Below are 22,377 nucleotides of genomic sequence, written 5' to 3'. Positions count from 1 at the left end.
TGCAGGGTGGCGTTGAAATGATAAATTTATTTTCAATTTGCCAAATTAAAAAAATATATTTGCACATATGCAAAACCTCAAGCCTCAATTTGGGTAATAACTTTCTGTAATACAACTTAAGGTAGGTATTCCGTTTACGTTTCATTTCTGAACAAATTTATATTCTAAATATTGAGGTTATTTGCTTTGATAAATTTTCCCCAGATTCCCCTTGCCCCATTTAACTTTGCGGTTATATACATTAATATAAACGGACAATTATCGTGTGTTTGCGCATAACTTTTGTAATTATCGTTTGCGAAGTATCCATTGCTGGTTACGCAGTGAAAATGTCCGCTGACTACGCTACTAATCCCGCAGTGAACACTTTGCGCGATTATCTCCGCATCCGCAGCGTTCATCCCAACGTCAATTACGGTATACTACCAATTGTTTTAACATCATAATAGAGGACTAATACTTGTTAAAATAACGATAATTCCATGTATCTTTGTAATAACTTTCATTATTTAATTACATTTAAACAAATAATATCATCTTGTGTATTCAAATAATTAACAATATTTATTATTATTAATATTATATTAATTAATATTATCTTATCTAATATAATTTATATATTATCAATATTATCTATGTTGAGGTACAAGATAAAAAAAAGGTACTCTGACATATAATACGGAGGGTATTATATGTCAGAGTACCATTGTTTTCCACTTAAAGAATTAATTTTTTTCTAAAAAATAAAACTAATTTATGTCAAAAGCAAAAATTAAATGAAGCAATCGATTACACTTTAATTTTACTGTTATATTTGTGATACTTCCAGATGAATGTCTTACCTTCCTAAGAGGTCAAGCGGCTGCTATTGGTCTACCAGTACAAATATTCGAGGTGGTGCCAAAGAAACCAGTATTGGTAATGACCTGGGAAGGTCTACAACCGGACCTACCCAGTATCCTGCTCAACTCCCATATGGACGTCGTGCCTGTGTTTGAGGTACATTGATAATTTAGAAGTAGAAAAATAAATGCATGTAGCAGGTAACCAGCAATGTACTGTAAAATTCTGTTGTTTTGATATATAGACCAGACTTACTTATCCGAATAAACAGAAAGGTTTATTCGTTTGTTTGTCATGGATGGGTTTATTAGTATTTTTAATTAACTAAATTACATGCTGTTTTTTTGAAGAAATTATGGATTGATTGTGTAATAAAGGATATGCGTAAGAAGGAAATTTATATATGGTTGATAGAGATGTATTGAAGAGTACATACAAAGGGCAGGATCATGAAGTTTGTTTGTTTTTCTAGAAAAGTTGGAGGCATCCACCATTCGCTGCTGAGATAGTGGACGGAGTGATCTACGGTCGCGGCGTGCAGGACATGAAGTCAGTCGCTGTGCAGTATTTAGAAGCTGTGAGGAGACTGAAAAACAAGGGGATTCGTCTCAAGAGGACGGTGCATCTCAGCTTTGTACCCGGTTAGTAGTATACGCTCATAGAACTTTAGCTTCTTTATTACCCGACTGACAAAAGGTTAATGTTTTTGACGGTTATGTAAATATGCGTATCAATATTTGTTACAATGTGACCAAAACGAATTGACCGATTCTAAAGTCTAGGTGTCATTCATAATTTAAATAGGCGGTTGTTAGAGAGAGTAGTTAAAAAAAGTTGCCTATAAATAGTATATGGATGTCGTGCCTGTATTTGAGGTACATTGATACTTTAGAAAGAGATAAATAAATTTTTGAAGTATGTAACCAGCAATGTACTGCAAAATTCTATTGTTTTGGCAAATAGACAAGACTTATGTTCCTATACCGATTTTGATGGAACCTTCCCGTGAAAGTCCCATCAAAATCAGCCCTGCCGTTTCGGAGATTATCCGGAACAGACATAGAAAAATTGATAAGTAAAAGGTTAGCGTGGTATGGGCATGTTATGAGGAGGGAAGAATCGCATGTGGCAAAGAGAACGTTAAGTATGAGTGTGGAGGTACCTCCATTATAGGTAGGCCTAGGAAGAGATGGATGGATTGCATGAAAGATGACATGATCAAGAAGGGGTTGACAATTGAGATGACGGCAGACAGATTGATTTGGAGGACGGAAATCTGGTGCACCGACTCTACATAAGTGGGACAAGGTCAAGGAGATGATGAGACATAGAAAAATTTAAAAAATCCAACATTATTATTTGTAACATAGATTTTCTTTCCGATTTTTTTTTTCTTATAATAAGTCCAGTTGTGGAATTTTTTAATAAATTACTAATTGCAAATTGTTATCAGGATGTAATAAGGGCCTGATAATTTATTGGCCGAGAGCCAAACCACTTCGGACGTCACTCATTAAGTAGTCTTGAAAACCGCTTCAAATACTCATAATAAATTATATGGAAATGAATATAAAAATGTCTAGTTTGTTGCCTGAAATTTTGCCTACATTTAACGAAACTGTTGTTGGTATGTAACTGTTAACACGAACGACAAGCTCATGTTAATGTTTTCATTACAGATGAAGAAGTAGGTGGTGCTAAAGGCATGGCAGAATTTGTCAAGACCGACCACTACAAGAACTTGAGAGTTGGTTTCGCTCTGGATGAAGGGATAGCGTGTGCTAACGAGGAATACCAGGTCTTCAATGGAGAGAGGACCATTTGGCGTAAGTCTTTTTTTATTAAAAAATTAGCGATCGCCTGCGACTTCGTCAGAACAAAAAAAATATATTTTTCAGCTTTCAAAAGTTTCGGAAATAGTTATCGATAGCTACTTGGTCAACGCAGAATTAAAAAAGTTGCCTATAATATGAAACCATATATATTATAACCATATATATATATTTTTCGGGACTTTCACCTTCCAGTGAAAGTCCCGAAAAATTGGCCCTGAAGTTCCAGAGATTGCCCGTAACAAAATGGCTTGCGGAACTACTAGGCTGACTAGAAGGAAGAATGGAGGGCTTTATAGTATATCTGGTGCAAAACGATGCAAAATTAGGAAAACATTTTTTGTTAGTTGAGATATCTGAAAGAACAGAAAACATCTTTGCATTTTTTTTATAACAAAAAAAAATTTTTTTTTTCATTATATATCATTTTAAATTAAAATAAACTTACATTAAAATTTTCACAGTAATCCTGCCACATAAGTAATTACCTAATATATAATGTAAGACCTAAATTAACGGAGGCTGTGAGGATTCCATTAAGTTTCCAGACGCTTAGCTAGGATTAACAAAATGGTTTAAGTAATGTCCTTTTAAAAATATTATTACCTTTATTTTAGGTAGTTACCATAATTAGAAGATTCAACACTTTATAAATGTGTGCGATTGTTCAATAAAGTTATGCAATTGTATTAATTTGTATTAATAAATTTATGGACTTCCCATTTAAAGACAATCCCACTCGAATCGTCAATGACCGGGGTCTTACCGATTGGCTTGACTCACTGGCTTTGCGAAGGGATGTCAGTTCCCTTTGTATCTTCTACCGCCTTTACCACGGGGAGTGTTCCGAAGAATTGTTTGGAACCATACCTGCCGCCGAGTTCCGTCATCGCACGAGTCGACAGAGCGCCAAATTTCATCGCTACCATCTCGATGGGTGGCATTCCACAACGACGAGGTTTTCACGAAACTTTCTACCTCGCACAGCCGCGTTGTGGAATACTCTGTCCTCGGCGGTATTTCCAAACAGTTACGACTTAGGGACCTTCAAGAAAAGAGCGTATACCTTCCTTAAAGGCCGGCAACGCATCTGCGATTCTTCTGGCATTGCGGATGTCCATGGGCGTCGGATCAAATAATTCTCGGTCCGTTGCTCGTTTGCCCCCTTCTCCTATAAAAAAAAAAAAAAAAAAAAAATTCTTTTTTATTTCACAGACTTAAACGTCGTTTGTCCGGGAAAATCCGGCCATGGATCATTGCTACTACCTGATACGTGTGGTGAAAAGGTATGTACAGTCGGGTTTGTTGTCGGTGACCTTTAAAAAAATTTTTTAGAAATTAATGTCAGATGGAACACACTGGGATCCTCTACACACTTAATTCTTAATATAATAATATTGTAAGATATTTGATGCAAAAGTATTTTAAAAGAATTAAACTAACAGCGAAATAATGAATTTAACTCTACTTCATAATAATCCTCACTGTAGTATAGACTCAAACCGAACGTAAATAAACAAAAATGTCAGACGTTCCGCAATGACGGATGGAAAGAGACTGCCTCGAGCAGCAGCGCACGTTTCCTTATAAAACCTTTTTTTTTGTGTGGCTACCCTCAACAGTCCTAACAATATCAATACTTTTTAAGCGTGTGTTTATAAAAAGAAATAATTAAGAACGAAATCATTATCTTTTTTTTCGTACAAAATTGTAAAATCTATCGTAGACAAGATAAAGAGTACATTAAAATAGTGCCAAGTATAGTTTTATCTTTTCAACAGCGATGTGTGGTGATTGCGCGAGATTGACGACTAACCGTGGGTTTATGTGACCAAAGCCCCCGTTTAAAACATATTGTATGTATCTCTATGTTGCCAAAGATAATGACAGGGATGACGTTATGTTTTATACAGAGATTTTAGTCTCAGAAACCAACGGTAAGATCAGATAAGTAAACGATGACGTCCATCTTTGGGTAATTTATAGTATTAATTTTAAGTCAACCAACTCAACAAAAATAAAGACTGTCCAAGCAGAAGAAATGATACAAACTTTCCGGATTCCCACACTACTGCCCTCCTGTTAATTAAATAAACCTATAACTATAAGCATTCACTAAACAATCCTTATCAGACATATCTTGATAAAAATATGTGTTACGTGTGCAAAGGAGTAAACGTAATCTGTACAACGCGAAATAAATATGAGTCATCGCAAATATTCTTTATATTTAGATGTCTTTGCTTTACGACTTCATTCGTTGTCACTTAGCTTGTTAGACTATTAAAAATGGTACAGGTGCGAATCAGTGATGGTGTGTTAGAAGGAAAGGTGACCAATAATGGACATAAGGGAAAGATCTATAGCTTTAGAGGCATTCCTTATGCTCAACCACCACTAGGAGACCTGAGGTTCAAGGTAAATATATGCTTATATGTCAAGATAAATATTTAATTTTTGGCTTCTTCGGTTTTAATTAAAAATACTAAACTGAAAAATTCTCCGACCACTAAGAACTTTTTTATCTGCCAGTAAACTAAAGAAACGTTTATTATTTCATTATAACTTTTACAGGCACCTCAGCCAGTAAAACCTTGGAATGGAGTGCGAGATGCAAAGAAGTTAGGAAATGAATGTTATCAATATAACATATTTTCCAAAACGTTGAATCAAGGAAGCGAGGATTGCCTGTACATTAATGTTTTCTCACCAAATCTAAAACCCACCAATCCGCTGCCGGTCATGGTTTGGATTTATGGCGGAGGTTTTACCTGTGGAAGTGGTTCCGATGAATCATACGGACCAAATTATTTAATAAGACACGACGTTATCCTTGTCACGTTTAACTATAGACTCGAGATTCTTGGCTTCCTTTGCTTAGACACCGAAGATGTACCCGGCAATGCGGGCATGAAGGATCAGGTTGCTGCACTTAGATGGGTCCAAAAGAATATCAGTAACTTTGGGGGTGATCCTAACAACGTTACAATTTTCGGAGAGAGTGCCGGAGGGGGCAGCGTTTCTTTTCACCTTTTGTCCCCTATGAGTAAAGGTTTATTTAAAAGAGCCATACCACAAAGCGGGCTCGCTATCGCTCATTGGGCTACAGGCTTTAATGTCAAAGAAAGGTCGTTGCAATTAGCTAGAGAATTAGGATGTAATTCAAAAGACGAAAAAGAAATATATGAGTTTTTCAAGGCACTACGTTTTGAAACACTCGTAAAAAAACACATAACAGTGACGTATGCGGAAACAAATAAAGAACTTCTTATTGTGCCATTTAGTATTGTTGTAGAAAAACAATTCGGAGATAATGAACGGTTCATGGTCGCTGAACCTATTGAAGTATTACGTAATTGCGGAATACATGATGGTGTGGATGTTATGGAAGGCTACACCGAAGATGAGGGAGTTGTATTCTTAGCGGCCGGCAAGGATGTTTATAAAATGATATCCCAGGCCAACAAGTATCCAGAATTTTTAGTGCCGAAAACTATGTCTATATATTGTCCTCTAATCGATCAAATGGAAGTTGGTAAAATGATAAAACAATTCTATTTTAAAGACGAGGATGTATCTATGGACAATTTGTACAATTTGCTAAAGTATTTCGGTGCAGAATCCTTTAAATATCCAACGATTTTATTCCAAAAAATTTGTGCAAAAAGAGGCAAAAACAACATTTTTCTATATAAATTTACCTGCAAATCGGAACTAAATGTTTTCAAACATATAATGGGAGTCGAAGATTTTATATTGCGTGATAAAACTTTAGTCAGTCACGGGGATGATCTTCCTTATATTTTTCATATTAAACTATTAACAGACATTAACCCAAAAATCGCAACAAACTCCAGAGCTTTGAAGATGATTGATCAAGTTACAAAACTCTGGACAAATTTTGCAAAATACGGGTAAGTTATCCACTAACTTATTTATATGTTAATCATCACTATGGTTTTGTTGTTGGATAATATATGGTTCATTTCAATTCAGTTTCAAAACAATGAATAGATTCCAATGTGATGAACTAATTTAGAATGTACATACAGTTGTTTTCCATCACCCCACATATATACATATGAAATTAGAAAATTGAAATATACATTGAACATCGCGGGAATCGAATGTAGACTTGAGCATGGTGTTGATTCATAATTAAATACATTCTTTATTTCACAGTAACCCAACTCCAGATGAGAGTCTTGGTGTTATATGGAAGCCGTACACTTTGGAAGGACAAGATTTTTTGGACATAGGTGAAAATTTGGTGGCTGGTACCAGACCGGATAAAGATGAATTGGAATTCTGGGAAAGGATTTACACGAAATATTGTCCAAAATATGCACCATGAAATAACATAAAGAGATATTTCAATAAAATCCTTACTAATCCTTATCCTTACTAATCCTTACTAATATCCTTACTAATATTATAAATGCGAAAGTAACTCTGTCTGTCTGTCTGTCTGTCTCGCTTTCACGCAAAAACTACTGAACCGGTTTAAATGAAATTTTGTACACAGATAGTCTAGAGCCTGAGGATGGACATAGGCTACATTTAAACGCGAAAAAGGGGTTGTAAGGGGTTGAAAGTGGGGGTGAAAGTTTGTATGGAATTATCGTCATTTTTACAGGTACAAGATTGAAACTTATTTTCAAGGCTAATTTGATAAAGATAAATATGAAATTAAATTTTTGTAAAAATTTACCCCCAAGGGTGCTAAATAACAATAGGGGATAAAATTTTGTTTGGCAATATATTCGGTTTTGGTGAATGTTTTGTTTAATATGCTTTGCTGTAACCCTTACCAATATTTAGTCTAGAGCCTGAGGAAAGACGTAGTCTACATTTTAACGCGAAAAAGGGGTTTGAAGGGGTTGAAAGTGGGGGTGAAAGTTTGTATGGAATTATCGTCATTTTTACAGGTAGAAGGTTGAAACTTATTTTCAAGGCTGCTAATTTGATAAAGATAAATATGAAATTAAATTTATGTAAAATTTTACCCCCAAGGGTGCTAAATAAAAATAGGGGATGAAATTTTGTTTGGCAATATGTGAGGTTTTGTTCAATGTTTTCTTTAATATGTTTTGCTATTACCCTTGTGTAAAGCAGCCTCAAAAAGTCTCCCTTCTCAGTGGAGTTGGTGGAGTTAGTACTAAATAAAACACTATGGTATAGTACAGCGAAGACAAATTTAATTAAATCGTGAAGTGAGGTCAATCCACCTCCGCGAATCTTTACACCGCGATCTACAAAGACGATGCACGCCATCTATCGTTCAACTAATAACTAATATTAAATGATAACATTGGACATTCCGCCCACCATGGACACACCATGTCCATCACTTACAATACAAAAATGCAATATACATATAAACTTAAACATGTAACAGCAAGAAAAAATAACAAAACAATTTCACTATAAATACATTTTAACATATACTTATTGTTTCTTAATCAAACCGCCCACCGTCTACAAAGGTGGGTTTAAATTTTGTACTTAGGCTATACAGAGTAAAGTTCGTATACAAAATAAAATAAAAAATAAACAATAGAAACTATTCATAAACACAATAAATGTATGGACCCAACTAATCCATATTGACTTACGAGGTAACTGGTAACACAATCAATTTTGACACAGGTCTTTTAATCTCGTTATTTTTATATCTCAATGTTACGACACGTGTAAGATTGTCCAAACCTGGATGTTTATCTACAATAACTCCAAACATCCATCTACTAGGTGGAAGTCCATCCTCCTTCACCAAAACAACATCTCCAATGTTAGGCTCGGGAGTACAATGAGCCCACTTGTACCTATTTTGGAGCTGACTTAAATATTCTAAAGACCACCTACGCCAAAAATCTTGAAGCATCCGTTGTGTTAGTTGCCATCCTTTAAGACTACTAATATTGGAACCTTCGTAATTGAATTCAGGGACGGTTACAAGCGGTTCACCTACCAGAAAATGACCTGGTGTCAACGGAGCTGCATCTTCTGGGTTACTCGAAATTATCGAAATAGGTCTCGAGTTAAGGCAGCATTCAATCTGACATAGCACAGTTGTCATTTCTTCGAATGTCAAAGTGCTATTGCCTATGACTCGCTTCAAATGGTGTTTAGTTGATTTTACACCTGCCTCCCACAACCCTCCAAAGTTTGGAGCGTGAGGAGGTATGAAGTGCCAATTGGTGCCATTCGTTACGAGAAAGTCAACTATTTCTGGAGCTACACTCGATTTTTCTGCGTCAAACAGATGTTTTAATTCTTTGGCCCCTCCGATAAAGGTTGTCCCACTGTCGCTCCACAAATCGTGTACTCTTCCGCGTCTAGATACAAAACGCTTGTATGCGGCCAAAAAACTTTGAGGCGTCATATCGCTAACCACTTCTAAATGAATGGCTCTAGTAGCCATACATATAAATAGGCATATGTAGCCTTTAATGGCGTGGTAGCCTCGACCTTTATTTGCTCGGAGGTTAATGGGTCCAGCATAGTCTACACCGCTGGACTGGAAAGGTTTTTGAGGCGTCACTCTGGCTTCGGGCAACTGACCCATCATTTGTTGGCTTACTTGTGCCGCGTGACGAACACAAGTAACACATTTTCTCACATAAATTCTAACAATGGGTTTGGCGTTTATGATCCAATACATTGATCGCAAGTAATTCAACATTAATTGCGGCCCGCCGTGTAATGTTCTTTCATGAGCGTCTGCAATCAAAAGGTAAGTGAAGGGTGAGTTATGGGGTATGAGTATTGGATGTTTCATATTCTCACTAATGTACGCCCTCTGTAAGCGTCCACCGACTCTCAAAACACCGCAGTCATCAATAAATGGATTCAAAGAGGTAAGTTTACTCCCTTTACTTAATTTTTTCTTCCCTTTCAGTGCTTCAATGTCTTCTTTAAAACGACAGTACTGGCAGATCTTGACACAGGTAAGTAAAGCATCATTTAATTCTTTAGTAGTTAGCCACTTAGGATATTTAGTTTTACCCTTAATTACATTTATAAATCTTTTACAGTATGCTATTACTCTGATTAATTTATTTAGTTTGGAAAATCTTGACAACAAATCTTCGTCCCTTTCGGTAAGCATAAAACATTTTAATGTAGGTTTTCTTTCTTCTAGTTTAGTGTCTTCTATATTCCTAATTTTGTATTCTATATTTTTATTTTGCAGCCAACTGGGTCCCTTTTTCCACAGCTGTAATTCTTCACAAACTGATGGTTTAACGCCGCGAGACGCGCAATCAGCGGGGTTATCTTTAGATGCTACATATGACCACTGTGCTCCTTCCATTAAGGTAAGTATTTCCGACACCCTATTTGCGATGAACGTCTTCCATCGACTTGGGTGACTCCCCAACCAGGCCAAAACAACGGAAGAATCAGTCCATGCGTGAATATAATGCTTAGGAATTTTCAGAACAGCAGCAACTTCATGAAGAAGCTTCGCACATAACACAGCTCCACACAATTCCAAACGAGGAATAGATAGCGTCTTAATAGGAGCAATTTTTGTTTTAGAAGCTACTAAATTAGTGTGAACATTGCCCTCGCTATCTATAACTCGTGCATAAACTACAGCGGCGTACGCTAAATTGGATGCATCTGAAAACCCGTGCAATTCCATGATTTGATCTTCGCTACTACTTTCAATCCAACGAGGTATATGAAAGTTAGTAAGGTTACAAAGATCTTTTCGATAATCCAACCAGTCTATAAGCAAAGAAGCTGGCAGTTCTTCATCCCATCCAATGCCACATAACCATAACCGCTGTATAAAGATCTTGGCAGTCGTTATGACTGGAGCCAAAAAACCAAGGGGATCAAACAGTCGGGCTATATCCGAGATAACCTTACGTTTTGTTACTGGGGTTTCCAGCGGAGGAAGGTTGACAGTATATTCAAATTTATCAGTTACTTTATTCCATGTTAGTCCTAAAATTTTTGAAATTTCATCTAGTTTGATTTCTCTAACATTGTTCACATCTTGACCTTCATTTATTAAATTCATTAGGCTAGAACTGTTGCTTGACCACTTCTGAAGTTGGAACCCACCACGCCTTAACATTTCTGTCAATTGTTTGTAGGTTTCCAAGCCATCTTCAATACTTTCACATCCAGACATAAGATCATCCATGTAAAATTCAGACAACACTTTATCCTTTATTAATGGAAAATCTGAACTCTCATCATAAGCTAACTGTTGAAGCGACCGAACGGCTAGGTAGGGAGCGGAAGAAGTTCCAAATGTCACTCTCAAATGACGGAGATGCTGAAGTTCAGCATCTGGATTCTCACGCCAGTAAATGCGCTGAAAATCTGTGTCTTCATTGGCCACCTTCACCTGCCTGTACATTTTTATTATGTCAGCAGTTAAACAAATTCTGTAACAACGCCAACGTATTATAATATGACGCAATTCGGGCTGTAAGGATGGTCCTACCATTAGATCATTATTCAAAGAAATACCATTACTTCCTGCACAAGATGCGTCAAACACAACGCGAACTTTAGTGGTTGTCTTATCATTGCGTATTACTGCATGATGCGGTAAATATACAGCAAAACTATCGTTTTTGCATTCCTCGGGAACTCTTTCTATATGGTTTAATTGAAGATATTCGTTTATAACTTCTGAATACTGTGCCTTCAATTCAGGATTTCTCATAAGCCGTTTCTCTAACATGAGAAACCGCTTCAATGCAATATCCCTGGACCCACTATACTTACAACTTGGATTGTCAGATTTGAACGGTAAGCGTACTATATAACGACCTGATTCATCACGCTTAGTTGTAGCTAAAAATAAATCTTCACATTTCTGTTCATCAGGTGTTAACTGTTTTTTATTAAAATTAGTTTGTGGTTCTGATTCTAACTCCCAGAATCTACGAAGAAGTTCATTCTCATTTGAATGGAATGAATGTAAACAAACTATATTATGACAGTTGTTGAGAGTTTCGCTATGGCTGATTGCTTTAAGTTGACCAGATAAGATCCAACCCAGTCTGGTGTTTTGAGCAACTACACGACTGGACGGATCCTTGACTATTCCTTCTAACAATATCTGGCTATAAACTTCGGCTCCAAGAAGCAGATCTATCTTGTTCGGTACATTGAAAGAAGGATCTGCAAGGGCCATAGACGACATAAAATCAACGGATTGCTCTTTAATCTTTCGTTCGGGTAAGACAGTAGTGAGTTTCTTCATAACAAAAGCTTGCACATTAATTTGGAAGCTGGGGTCTATGCGGGATTGAATTTTAATCATAACCATTGAAGTGCACCTAATAGAGGCACTAGGATCACCGCCTAAACCTGAAATTACTCTCTTACTGGATGTGCGTTTCAAGCCTAACAACTGAACTGTGGACTCCGTCACAAACGAAGCCTGAGATCCCTGGTCTAGCAGGCACCTTAAATCAAAAATAGTTCCGTTCCTAGACTGTGCTTTAATTAACGCAGTGGCTAGAAGAACTTGAGCATGACTACTCGAAAAACAACTTACAATATTGGTGGACTCGCTATTGGAAGTAGTTGCTGGTAAATTCTCGACATGAAGGGCTGAACTACCTTCCTTATTACCATTGGAGACATTTTTGAGGTGGAGGAGAGTATGGTGTTTTTTACTACAAAAACGACAACGATTCGATTGCCGACACGAATATACGGAGTGATTAGCACCCATACAATTAAAACATAAATTATTTGTTTGGACAAACTTACGACGCGCTTCAATATCTTGATGACCGAACTTCTTACAATTGATTAATCTATGATTTTCTTGACAAAATGAACATGATTGAGTGGTTACATAAGTTGATGCATGATATGACTTAGTTGAATGATTGCGACTTGACATATTTCTTTGAACCTTGTTATCTAGATATTCAAGAGATCTAAAACGGTGCTCAAGGAACTCCTGAAATTTTTTATATTTAGGCAATTCATCGGGAGACTCACTAATTTTAGTCTCCCATTGTTTACGTGACTCATTATCTAATTTTTGACTCAAAATATAAATAATTAGAATATCCCAGTCATCAACTTTAATTCCTAAATTTTTTAATGCATTCAAACATTCATTAGATGTATCAAGAAGTTCCTTTAGTCCGTTAGACGATTCAACATGTACTAATTTTTGATTCATAAACCTCTTTAAAATACAATTCGCTAAATATTTTTTATTATTATATCTTATTTCTAGTTGTGACCAACAAACGGAATAATTACAACTTGTTATGGGTACATGTTTTAAAAGACTTTCGGCATCGCCAGTTAAGTGAGTTTTTAAGTAATGTAACTTCTGTACGTCATCCAAAGAATTGTTGTTGTGTATCAAACTAATAAACAAATCGCGAAAACTAATCCAGTCCGCATAATTACCAGAGAAAAGCGGTAGTTCTATTTTTGGTAACTTAACAGATGAATGTATATTAATGCCCTTTGACTGAGATGCAGAAGCGTCAATAGAACTAAAATTTGGCTTATCAAGTTTCTTTAACAATTCCTTTAGTTCAGTTTTATAATCGAGATATAATTCTTTGGTTGTTTCGTATAAATTAGTAGTACTATAATCAGACTTATCAAACTCAATAGATTTAACTGAACTAACTAATTTCACATGATTGTCAGAAAAAGATAACCAATCAGCTTCTAAATTTTCTAACCTCGTTTCAATGTAAGAAATTGTTAGTCTATCCTTTGGTGACTTTTTAAAATTCGCCTTAGCCTTGGCAATAGTAGAATATAAATTACGTTGCAAGTTACTAATTGTTTCCATGATAAAAAGATTTAAGTTAACGTACAAAGTCAATAACACTTAGCAGTTAAATGTCACAAGCGAAATTTTTCTAAGTTATTATAAACGAACCAAAAAATTTTACAAGTGTTTGAAACATCAATACAAAATCGGGCATAGGTTCCCCGTCTCTTCACTTTTTGTAAAATTATTCTAAGTCCATGCACATGCACACATAAATTTAACAAAGTTAACTTCTTATGTAAAATTATTCTAAGTCTAATTTTTGCGTCGTAATTTCACAAGTTTCTTGATCACTTACACAGCTTGACTATGTATCACTTTATTATGAATAATAATTAAATGTACTCACGATCAATCCACATTATTTTGCAATCACTCACGTCACGAAGCAATACGACTTCACATTAATGGACTCCTGCTCACATTGCTCGCCGAAGTTCCAATCCGCTATTGGTCAAGCGGTATCCAAAACAGCGCCATCTGGTTTTGTCCAAGCCAACATACTCTCCTTGTATGTAATAACTTCAAAGCTGAAAGATAATCTCACGGATGGACCACAGTACACTGGTCCAAAATCGGCTCGCTAAGGACCATGTAAAGCAGCCTCAAAAAGTCTCCCTTCTCAGTGGAGTTGGTGGAGTTAGTACTAAATAAAACACTGAGGTATAGTACAGCGAAGACAAATTTAATTAAATCGTGAAGTGAGGTCAATCCACCTCCGCGAATCTTTACACCGCGATCTACAAAGACGATGCACGCCATCTATCGTTCAACTAATAACTAATATTAAATGATAACATTGGACACCCTTGCCAATATTTAGTCTAGAGCCTGAGGAAAGACGTAGGCTACATTTTAACGCGAAAAGGGGGTTGTAAGGGGTTGAAAGAGGGGGTGGAAAATTGTATGGAAGTATCGTCTTCTTTTACAGTTAGAAGCTTGAAACTTATTTTTGAGACTGCTAATTTGATATAAAGAAATGAATATTCAATATTTGAAAAAAGTTTACTCTTAAGGGTGCTAAATAACAATTAGGGATGAAATTTTGTTTGGGAATATTTTAGATTTTGTTGAATGTTTTGTTCAATATGTTTTGCTGTTACCGTTACAAATATTTAGTTTAGAGCCCGAGAAAGGATAAAGACTACTTTACAATGCGAAAAAGGGTTTGTAAGGGGTTGAAAGTTAGGGTGGAAATTTGTATGAAAGTATCGTAATTTTTACAGTTAGAAGCTTGAAACTTATTTTTGAGGTTGCTAATTCTATATAAATAAATAGGAAAAAAAATTTGGTAAAAAATTTTCCCCCCAAGGGTGCTAAATAACAATAGGGGATGAAATTTTGTTAGGCAATATGTAAGGTTTTGGTGAATGTTTTGTTTAATATGTTTTGATGTTACCCTTACCAATATTTAGTCTAGAGCCTGAGGAAGTACAAAGCCTACTTTTTAACGCGAAAAAAGGGTTATAAGAGGCTGAAAGTGAGGGTGGAAATTTGTATGGAAGTATCGTCATTTTTACAGTTAGAAGCTTTAAACTTATTTTTTAGGCTGCTGATTTGATATAAATAAATATGACATTTGAAATTTGTAAAAGTTTTACCCTCAAGGTTGCAATGTAACAAAACGGAATAGGGGATGAAAGTTTGTATGGGAAGATGTTTATGTGAATATTTTGTAAGTTTAATATTTTTTGGCATTTTTTATAAGTTTAAGTAAAAAAAACAACAACAACATAATTCTCGACCCGTAACCCAGAGGGGTAGGCAGAGACCCAGGACCTACATTTGGCGCGGTCCGTTCACACCTCTTTCTATGTTCTTCTACATACATCAAAGCATAGCACGTTGGTTAAATAAAATAATTAGCTCAAAAAAAATGCTACCCAAAATAGTATTTCACGCGGACGAAGTCGCGGGCACAGCTAGTTATTAATATTAATAAAAACGGTATTTTATGAAGTATTGAGACAGACCCCAATGTGTTAGGAATTAGGGAAGTCCTGTGTCCAGTCATGGATTGAACACAAACTGGCTGATGATGATATTTGAGGAAGAAAAAAAATTGTAGTTAAAAAGGAATCATCTTTAACTATTACGAGTTTAATTGAAAGTCGCTTTTCGTGACCTCTGTTTGACGTAAATGTTCTGCTAAATTATGAAACGGATCAAAATACTGTTTTCACCATAAGGTCATGTATTCCGAATGGTTTACGTATGTTCGTCATTATAATTAAGGTTTAGTAAATATGAATAAACAGCATGTTCCTGATCACCTTAAAATTTAACTTTTTTTTTACTTCCGCTCGCTAAACCGTTCGACTTATATAAAAACTAGCTGTCGCCCGCGAGTCCGTCCGCGCGCAGCAAAAAAACTTAATAGGGATATAAAAAATAGAAAGCAGTCGATTCTCAGACCTACTGAAGACGCATATTAAATTTGTAACTAACATTTTGACATGGAAATTTTATATATAAGATGATGCATGACATAATTGTAGATCTCAAAAAGTTAAACAAAAAAAAAGTCAGCGATAGAATATCGCCATTTTTTACGGCATTGTCACATTAACCACTTTTTACTTATGAAAAAGCAATTAAAACCGTATTTTATTTGTCTCTTAACAATTGTATCCTATTAAAAAAATTGTTCGTTTCAGGGATGTTTTATGTTAATCAAAATTGCTTTTACAGAATATAATTCTGATAAATATTTTGGAAGTTGTCACGGTCGCACACAAAAAGCGCTAACGAAAAATCACCCGGCCCATGGTTTTTATCCACGAAGGTGAGAAAGTTCTCTTCTTTCTTGTAATATGTCTATATTGTTTCGACCTAGGTAGGAAAACAAATAAAGCCTAAGACATCTTAGATGTAAAAGTCACTAATTTTCCTCGGGCGATACAGATTGTGAAATAACAATAATTATACAATATAGACATGTTACAAGAAAGAAAAGAACTTTCTTATTATCGAGCGTTTTCATGACATTATTTTGTTACTTTATAGTGCATTTTGTTTGACATAGTTTTTTTAATGAAGTCGGCTTTCTTTTTTTCTTATTGTGTTCGCGATATCTTCTAAACTATTGGTCAGAATTGTAAACTGTAAAAAGTTAATTTTAATATACATTAAAATGTCCCGATACCGAATATATTAATTTAGATTAGGATTAATATTAAAACCGAAAAAATTGCGCCGCTAATTATATTTTTTATGGTATTTTACGCGAAAAAACTAGCAACAAAGTACTCGTATACATACGAGTAATGTAACTACACAGTGTGCTGCTATAAAAAATAAACAGCCTGCTCGTTTGCATCTTAATTACTACAGAAATTTTGATCGAATGACGGAATATTATTTTAACATTAATTAATTTGCAGTCAACATTATTATTCCAAAAGTCCTTGAAATAAAATTAATGAATAAAATTATAATTTGTCAATAGTAAACTTTAGTGACTGTATTAATACATTTCAATTTTAACCTCATTATTTGTCATTTTATCAGGTAGATGCTTGAAATTCTTTCAGTAATTAGAGGTCAAAAGTTTTCTATTTTGTTAAAAAAAAAAGTTTTCTAATTTATAAGGAAATCTTGTTATCTATTTAACAATTACTGAGTTTATCTGAGTAATTAAGAGCGTCGGTGGCTCAGGGGTTAACCACTCAATTTGTAATCTCCAAGTCATGGTTCGAATCCCAACATATACCAATGTGTTTTTCGATTCCCATATGCGTATTTATTGGACGTTCTTACTATGAAGTAAAATATCGTGATGCAACCTGCACATATCTAAGAAGAAATTCAAAGATATGTCTGTGTGTAGTTAACCAACCCGCTCTGGGCTTGCGTGGTTGACTATGGCCTAGTCTCTCCTAAGTTAGGGTAGACTCCGGGCCCCTCAATGGGGACGTACAGTGAGCTGATGATGATGATGATGATGAGTGTATCTGAAATATACTATTACAAGTTTTCTTTTTTTTTATTGTTATATATAGCTTTGCTTATAACTTTCGGATAGTATCTACTAAAATATATTTTCTTTATAATATGCCACCTGTTACTTGTCATTTAATTCAAATAGTATAATTATTCAAGGTGGTTTGTTTGTGAAATAACTGCGAGTGTTGCCAACTGAATGTTCTCTCGTCTGGAAATAGAAGCTTTATTTATGGGTACAATGTTTATCAAAATATCCGTATAACGATAATTTATGTACTTTAATATGTCAAAATAAAAACTTTTTGGATTGGAAATAAAAAAGTTAAAAGAATAATATTATTTAAATCTATATATATAAAAGAAAGTCGTGTTAGTTACACTATTTATAACTCAAGAACGGCTGAATCGATTTGACTGAAAATTGATGGGCAGGTAGCTTAGAACCAGGAAACGGACATAGGATAATTTTTACCCTGTTTTCTATTTTTTATTCCGCGCGGACGGAGTCGCGGGTAAAAGCTAGTCTATAATAATATTGGATTTCCAGTCTCGAAACCCTTCTACAGTAACACTTTGTCATGTCACTTTATTTTTTTATTTTTTTTATTTATTTAAAAACAACTGCATAGCATCCTTACAGTACGCAACCAATTTAGAGACAGGAAGAGATATGGAGACAGTGCAATAAGTAATTGTACGAATGTTTCGACACTGGAAAGCCAAATTTACTTTTACCTTACAAACCGTAGATAATAAAACTATAATTGAATAGCAAAGAATTATAATAATTTAATGAATTATTTCTTATTTAGATCCGGTATATTATAGACAAGTTCATGGACCTACGACAGGTGTCGAAGACTCGACTGGAGAGTGATCCATCGCTTACCATAGGTGACGTCACTTCCATCAATCTGACAATGATTAGTGTGAGTATATATCTAGTAGCGGTCCGTCCGTCACACGAGTGCACACTTTAAACATTAATAATAATCTTACTAATATTATAAATGCGAATGTTTACGGAACGGATCTTGATGATATTTGGCACAGATGTAGAACATAGTCTGCAAGAACACCTGCGTGTTTTTTTAAAGTTTTTTTTTGACATCTAGTATTGAATATAACCTCTATATAGGTTGCTCAGGGATTATCGGTCCAATAGTGCTTGAGTACTTACACACAAAAATAAAAATCTTTTCGCTTTATAATATTGATGTAGACTAGCCCACATTTCCACGACTTTTATTTGAGTCTTATAATCGTATATCGAAAGAATTTAAAAGTAGATTTTTACTACAAAAATACATGTACGAAAATATTATCACCTTTGTATAACAGGGATAGCAAATATGTTTTTATACAGATGTATTGGCAAAGGAAACAACTACTTTGTGTGTGATAAGTGTTGAGTGTAACTCAAAATGTAAAACTTGTCGTTGGCAGGGTGGTATCCAAGATAATATAGTTCCAGAAAAGATGACGGCACATTTCGATATCCGTCTGGCAACGTCTGAAGATCTTGAAGCATTTGAAAATACGGCAAGTAGCTTTTCACGTCGTATTCAAGCTTATAATTTATTAAAAAACAAATCTTGAAATAGAATGCTCGAAATCGCTTGCAAGATCTAAAGCAGTGTTTCCCAAAGTGGGCGATATCGCCCCCTTGGCGTTTGAAACCTAGGAGGGGGCGATAAGGGGCCCAAAAATGGGGGGCATTGAAATTTATTAAAGTAATGAAATTGTGGTTTTTAAGTTTTAGGGCTGAATATAAATTAGGGGGCTCTGAAATATAATTGATTTTCAAAGGGGGCGGTGAAAGAAATAAGTTTGACAATCACTGATCTAAGGGATGACAACATATTATTTTACACACGTGTTATAACAATGGACACTATTTCAGATAAAGCAATGGTGCGCGGAAGCCGGTGCCGGAGTGACGTACAGCTTCAATCAAAAGGACCCTTACGTGCCGCCGACCGTCGTCGACAACACCAACCCCTACTGGGTTGCGTTTAAAGCAGCCGCTGATAAACTGTGAGTTTATTTATGGACCTATAAAATTTTACACATTATTAACAATTGAAAGTTAGTTATAAACCAAACAAAAACATAATATTATTCCAGTGGTATAAAGATAGTGGTGCGTACATTTCCCGGCGGCACTGATAGCCGGTTCATTCGTGCAACGGGTACACCAGCCCTAGGACTGACGCCAGCGCACCTCACGCCCTCCTCCCTGCACGAGCACGACGAGAATCTGCCGGTGGTGCAATTCCTCAGAGGTATAGAGATATACGAAGAGATACTTCCGGCAATAGCAAACATATAATTCTTTAATGTTTTTGATATTTGATCTTATTTGGATGCTAAATAAATTAAATGCAATTATTTGTTGGGTCTTTAATTTTCTTAAGCAGTTAAATTTAGACAGATTAAATAGGATAATTTCAGAACGGAATGATTTTTATGAGTACGAGAAGAGGATCTGCGTTTGTCCTATTCCGAAAAGCTCTAAAAGGTCAAAAGCGATGCTTCCGTCTCTATTACTACATTGATCACATTTTAATACTACTAAACGACCGCAAAACTAATATATCGAGCTTTTTCACTGTTGATAATTACTTTTAACTAAATTCCAGACTTCGTAATTTTGTACAAGTGAGGCTAGAGGAAACGCTTACGTTAATATTTAACATTTAAATCTCTCTAAAATATACGGCAAATGTCACGACAACGTACTTGTATTTCCGCAGTGTATCCTGTAATTCATGAAAGTGTTAAATCATTTAATGTTTTGTAACAAATTTAATGTTTTAAAACGTGTGAAATAACTAATTAGCGTCGTGTTAATCAACGCTAACATCGCTGCAACACTTAAAAAGTACATTTTAAATAGATTTTTTTTTTTATAAAATCACATCTACAGACGCTTGGTCCGTACTCTTTTCTGCACAGGTTTTAGTTATCTTTTTTTTTTATTAATATTCCTGTGTAAATAGAAATTAAAGATTATGAAGTCAGTAATTTTGAATGGAAATTAAATAAGAAAATGAATGAATACCGTTTTCATTGGCTACGCGACTTAATAATCAAGTGAAATACTGTGATGTACTAAATAAGTTTTATAAGGCTAGAATTACAAAAGTATTTTTCTAATGATAATGGTTAATATTTAAACTCAATCTGTTCCCCTTTCGTACTATAATACATAAATTATACAACAAAATTCTTAACACACACAACTCACGTCTGTAACCCAGAGGGGTAGGCAGAGATCACGGACCTCCATTTGGCGTGGTCAAACGAACCTCCGCAATCCACCTTTCGCCATTTCGAGAGACGGAACGTGAGGGATGTTGTGCCGCGTCTCCTTCTTTTTCTCCCGGGAATTCACTTATATTTATTGTAATTTCTTTAAACTATATATTAATATCTTTACATTAACTACATACGCCAATAAGTATAAAAGATTTATTTCTAAGTATAAAACTAAAGTTCTCTTTAGAGATAACATAAAGAAGATTCAGCCTAAATACAGCATAGATATTCTGTACACGTAAACAGAAGTTAAGGCAAGTTTCTCGTAACAGTTACAACTATGTTTGAGGGTAAGCTATTTGTCTTAATAAACAAGTAACTCTTTTGTGTTATAATTGTGCTATTGCAAAAGTTTTACCTGATGTTATTTGACCTATACTTGATTGATAATAAGCCGAAATTTTGAACTTTGTCTCGGCTTTTCTAATTGAAGAAATATCTAAATTGAAGCACTATTTTATCACGTATAAAGCATGTCAGGATGGCCGAGCGGTCTAAGGCGCTGCGTTCAGGTCGCAGTCCACTTCTGTGGGCGTGGGTTCGAATCCCACTTCTGACAAATTCTATTTTGTGTACTGTAAAAAGGCTTAAATCGTTTCATTTTTTTAAATAATTTATTTTTGCCATTTTCGGAGTCGCCACTTCCCTAAACCCTAGGTGGACATTTATTATGTAAAATCTGCAGTAAGGAAATCTTTCAGTTACCATTATCCATTTGAGTGCAGCTATCAAAATGCTACAATAAAATTCGTATTTCTAAACCAGTTGTAATCGTTTATGTGCATGTAAGAAAAAAAACTTATATCCGCAAAAAATTAAATTTGCAATTTCTAGTTGCACAAGAAAATTAAAAACTTTTGTTACTTCGAAGTTTTCATGGATTTACTAACTTGTATTAAATAACGGAAAACGGGTATTTAAGTTTTACTAAGACTTCATTTTATCCTAAACCAGCAACAACTTTATCTTTTTTAATTGACAGTTGCTAATATAATTATTTTCTATGGTATCATACGTAACATAAAACAGTTACAAAATATAAGTACACCGAAAAAAACACATTCCAAACTGTTATAACCGAGAAGAAACCTCTCTAAGCGAGAGTCCATGAGGTGAGGTTTCTCTCCTGTCAGAATTTCTTACTTATACAGTTCCCGTTTATCCCGGTTCGACTGTATTAAAATTGGTAAGAAGAAGCGAAGCCTTTGCTTGATTATGTAACTTGAAGGTACAGGAATAATTTTATAGTTTCAGATAAGTATTCCGATTAACCTAGTCCATAATTAGTAACATTTAATGGTACTTTAGTCGTATTAGGTATTCAACTTCCTATAAAAAATATTCAACTCAGTACCTAGATAAAGTTAATCATCGTAACTAACAGCAGTTTTTTGTTGTTATATTTCAAAACTCGGTTTGAATAAATCCGTAAGGTTGTGGTGTAGTTAGTGAAATTGGAATTCATTCAGCCTTTGTGATCGGGTAGTGTTGAATAAAACATCGCTACGGATTGCTACAGTTTCTACGAGCGATTTGCGTTTTTAAAATAGTACAACTCTGTTCAAACGATTCAACTCATATGTCGGTCAGTAAAGGCTTTTTTCTCTATTTCAACGGCTCGTATTAGAACGTAGCGTGTATAAATGCATA

General features: G+C 35.1%; 3 protein-coding genes and 1 non-coding gene across 4 annotated transcripts in view; 3 read left to right on the top strand and 1 right to left on the bottom strand.

Moving 5' to 3' along the window:
- The window catches only part of LOC106709749, a 66,732-nt gene that overhangs the window by 33,596 nt on the left and 10,759 nt on the right, over positions 1–22,377 (bottom strand). The window lies entirely within an intron of this gene.
- LOC106717664 (aminoacylase-1) lies at positions 216–19,738 on the top strand. The gene is made up of 9 exons (XM_045680030.1): positions 216–417; positions 830–999; positions 1,316–1,484; positions 2,523–2,669; positions 3,891–3,961; positions 18,219–18,335; positions 18,853–18,948; positions 19,310–19,443; positions 19,534–19,738. Exons 1-9 carry the CDS (start codon positions 330–332, stop codon positions 19,736–19,738), a joined length of 1,197 nt encoding a protein of 398 aa, XP_045535986.1. The 5' UTR covers positions 216–329.
- Positions 4,949–7,110, top strand: LOC123721395 (cholinesterase 1-like). The gene is made up of 3 exons (XM_045680028.1): positions 4,949–5,093; positions 5,250–6,589; positions 6,858–7,110. Exons 1-3 carry the CDS (start codon positions 4,965–4,967, stop codon positions 7,027–7,029), a joined length of 1,641 nt encoding a protein of 546 aa, XP_045535984.1. The 5' UTR covers positions 4,949–4,964; the 3' UTR covers positions 7,030–7,110.
- Trnal-cag lies at positions 21,203–21,286 on the top strand. The gene has a single exon. It is a non-coding gene; the product is annotated as a tRNA-Leu (tRNA).

This window comes from Papilio machaon, chromosome 11, assembly GCF_912999745.1.
Source record: "Papilio machaon chromosome 11, ilPapMach1.1, whole genome shotgun sequence".
Taxonomy (NCBI): Eukaryota; Metazoa; Arthropoda; class Insecta; order Lepidoptera; family Papilionidae; genus Papilio; species Papilio machaon.
This window is presented reverse-complemented; position numbering and strand designations above follow the sequence as displayed.